The sequence below is a fragment of the Thalia democratica genome, chromosome 2 (genome assembly GCF_965202585.1).
Source record: "Thalia democratica chromosome 2, ktThaDemo2.hap1.1, whole genome shotgun sequence".
Classification (NCBI taxonomy): Eukaryota; Metazoa; Chordata; class Thaliacea; order Salpida; family Salpidae; genus Thalia; species Thalia democratica.
The window spans coordinates 65,678,838-65,680,932 of NC_139166.1; the positions used below are offsets into that span (position 1 = coordinate 65,678,838).

Consider the following 2,095-nt stretch of genomic DNA (forward strand, 5'->3'; position numbering starts at 1 on the left):
CTAAACCGTGTTAGTTTGAATGCGTCCGTCGAATCCTCCGCTGACAACGACTCTACCTTCAAGTTGAAAAACATAAATATTTGCATCCATGTGTATTTATAACTATATTTATATATGCATTGATATGATTGTAAATAAATTAAATACATCTTTCAAGGTGAGATTAGAAAAACTATGTATTAAAGACTGAGCTGAATCAAAAAAATTTATATTAAATTTTAAATTATAGCAATGTATTGTTGACGTTATGAAGCAAGGTATTTTTAAAAATTAACATAAAAAATATTGAAAGGCATGTTATCAAGTTATTATAAATTGACTTTGAAGATTTAGACCATATATTATTTGTAAGGTAAAACTATTTCAATAAAAAATAAACCTTCGAAAACTGCACAAGCGGCTTCTTCTCTCGCCACTTCCATCTTTGTCATTGCTTTCCACTTGTACTTATCAGCGTCGAACTGCAAACAAGAGTCAAGTGCCACATATCCATTGCAGCCGCCCATTACGTATATTTTGTTGATGAATGCGCAAATGCAGTAAAAGCCGCGATCATCAGGCATCTTGGACACTTCTTCGTATTCATGAGTGGCCAGCGAGTACTTTTCAACTGGTAGTGGTACTTGGTATTCAGGGCTTATGCCTCCTAAAAAGAAAATGTCTTCTTTCAAGCAAACCGCTTGTGAGCCCCAACGTCTTATCACTGCCGACTTGATGATTTTTAAATCATCCAGCGCAATCGGATCGACTAGCTTCAAGTTGCAAAAAGGACTTAAATACATCATTTGCTCTGTTCCCCCACTAAACAGTATGTTAAAGTTGTTTTGAGCGCAGTATCTGTTAGTAAAATATGAAACGGATCTTTCTGTAAAAAACGTATCTTTTTCGGCCAATATCTTTGTAATCAACGAGAGGCACTCTTTGTTCCCACGGAACGAGGAATCTTTGTTTAAAACAAATTTAAGAGCGTGATCCGTCAACAAGGGGAATCGAACTTTTAGAAGTAGATGTTTCGCCTGCCTGTTTCTTTCCGCTCTGTTGTGACTCACCCAACTGTCGGCCGCACCAAACACTTCCAACTCGGAACAAATATGTAGGTCGGAGCTCGACAATATTTTTGAAACGAGCTTGAAGTCTAACTCTAAGTAATTTTTTGTTTCAACGACAAGCGTAAAACACCTTGATACGTAGTTAAGGGCTGTTTCAAAAACTTCACTGATTCTAAACCTGTCAGCAACTGTTAAAATGAATGAAACATTTTCAGCAGTAATGTTTTTCTTGAGGTCACTGAACATTTTATACAATAGACTATAGTTTTTGCTTGTCTGATGCTAGTGACCTAATAAAAAGTTATAAAAAATCAGATGAATAAAAGATCTAGACAATAGATATTCAACGTAAGACAAATTGTTATTTAAATTATTACAAAATCTGAATTATGCTGGAATCAATGTATAACTAACTTGTGTATCTTAATTTAAAATGTTGGTTTCATATTTTTCTCTATGTTTTTAAATAGCAGGAATTTCGATTATTTATTTTAAAGACAAAAGTTTTATTTAGGTTCATTTAAATTTTGTTTTAATTTTTTAAATATTTTTTCAGAAGATTTTTAAATTTTTAAAGTTTTTATTTTGTAATTTTTTTTTCAAAAAGATATGTCAGTAAATAAATATATTTAAATTGTTATAGTCTACTTTTATTAACTGTATCATTTATTAATTTTTTTAGTAAAATTAATTGTTTCGTTAAAATTTTATTTCAATCTTTTTTGAGAAAGAATAGAAAAACAAGCATTTAATGTAAAACAAACAGTGGTATATAAATGTATCGAACATTTTTCAATAAGCTTTAAGTATTCATATTCTGTTGATGATGTGAAAAAGTTTTAATTGTTATTATATATATATATATATATATATATATATGTAAAATAACAATTTATTATGTTATTAGGTTCTTAGGATATGCACAAAGCATTGAAACTAAGTAGACGATTTGAAAATTAGTTGTTTTTTATATTATAAATATATACATATATATATATATAATTATAAAAATGTTTAATTAAAAATATGAATCTTCTACATTCAAG

General features: G+C 29.5%; 1 protein-coding gene across 1 annotated transcript; it reads right to left on the reverse strand.

Moving 5' to 3' along the window:
- On the reverse strand, positions 1–1,295 carry LOC145828867 (kelch-like protein 6). The gene is made up of 2 exons (XM_082936613.1): positions 380–1,295; positions 1–56 (listed from the first exon to the last, which is right to left on the reverse strand). The coding sequence occupies exons 1-2, from the start codon at positions 1,293–1,295 to the stop codon at positions 1–3; spliced, it is 972 nt and encodes a 323-aa protein (XP_082792739.1).
- Between the last annotated feature and the right edge of the window lie 800 nt (positions 1,296–2,095).

What these genes read in the sequence shown, in the direction of transcription:
- LOC145828867 (XM_082936613.1), bottom strand. Translation starts at nt 1,295, where the DNA reads ATGTTCAGTGACCTCAAGAAAAACATTACTGCTGAAAATGTTTCATTC. An exon ending in CGCTTGTGCAGTTTTCGAAG is followed by an intron (nt 57 to 379) that starts GTTTATTTTTTA and finishes TTCAACTTGAAG; the next exon opens with GTAGAGTCGTTGTCAGCGGA.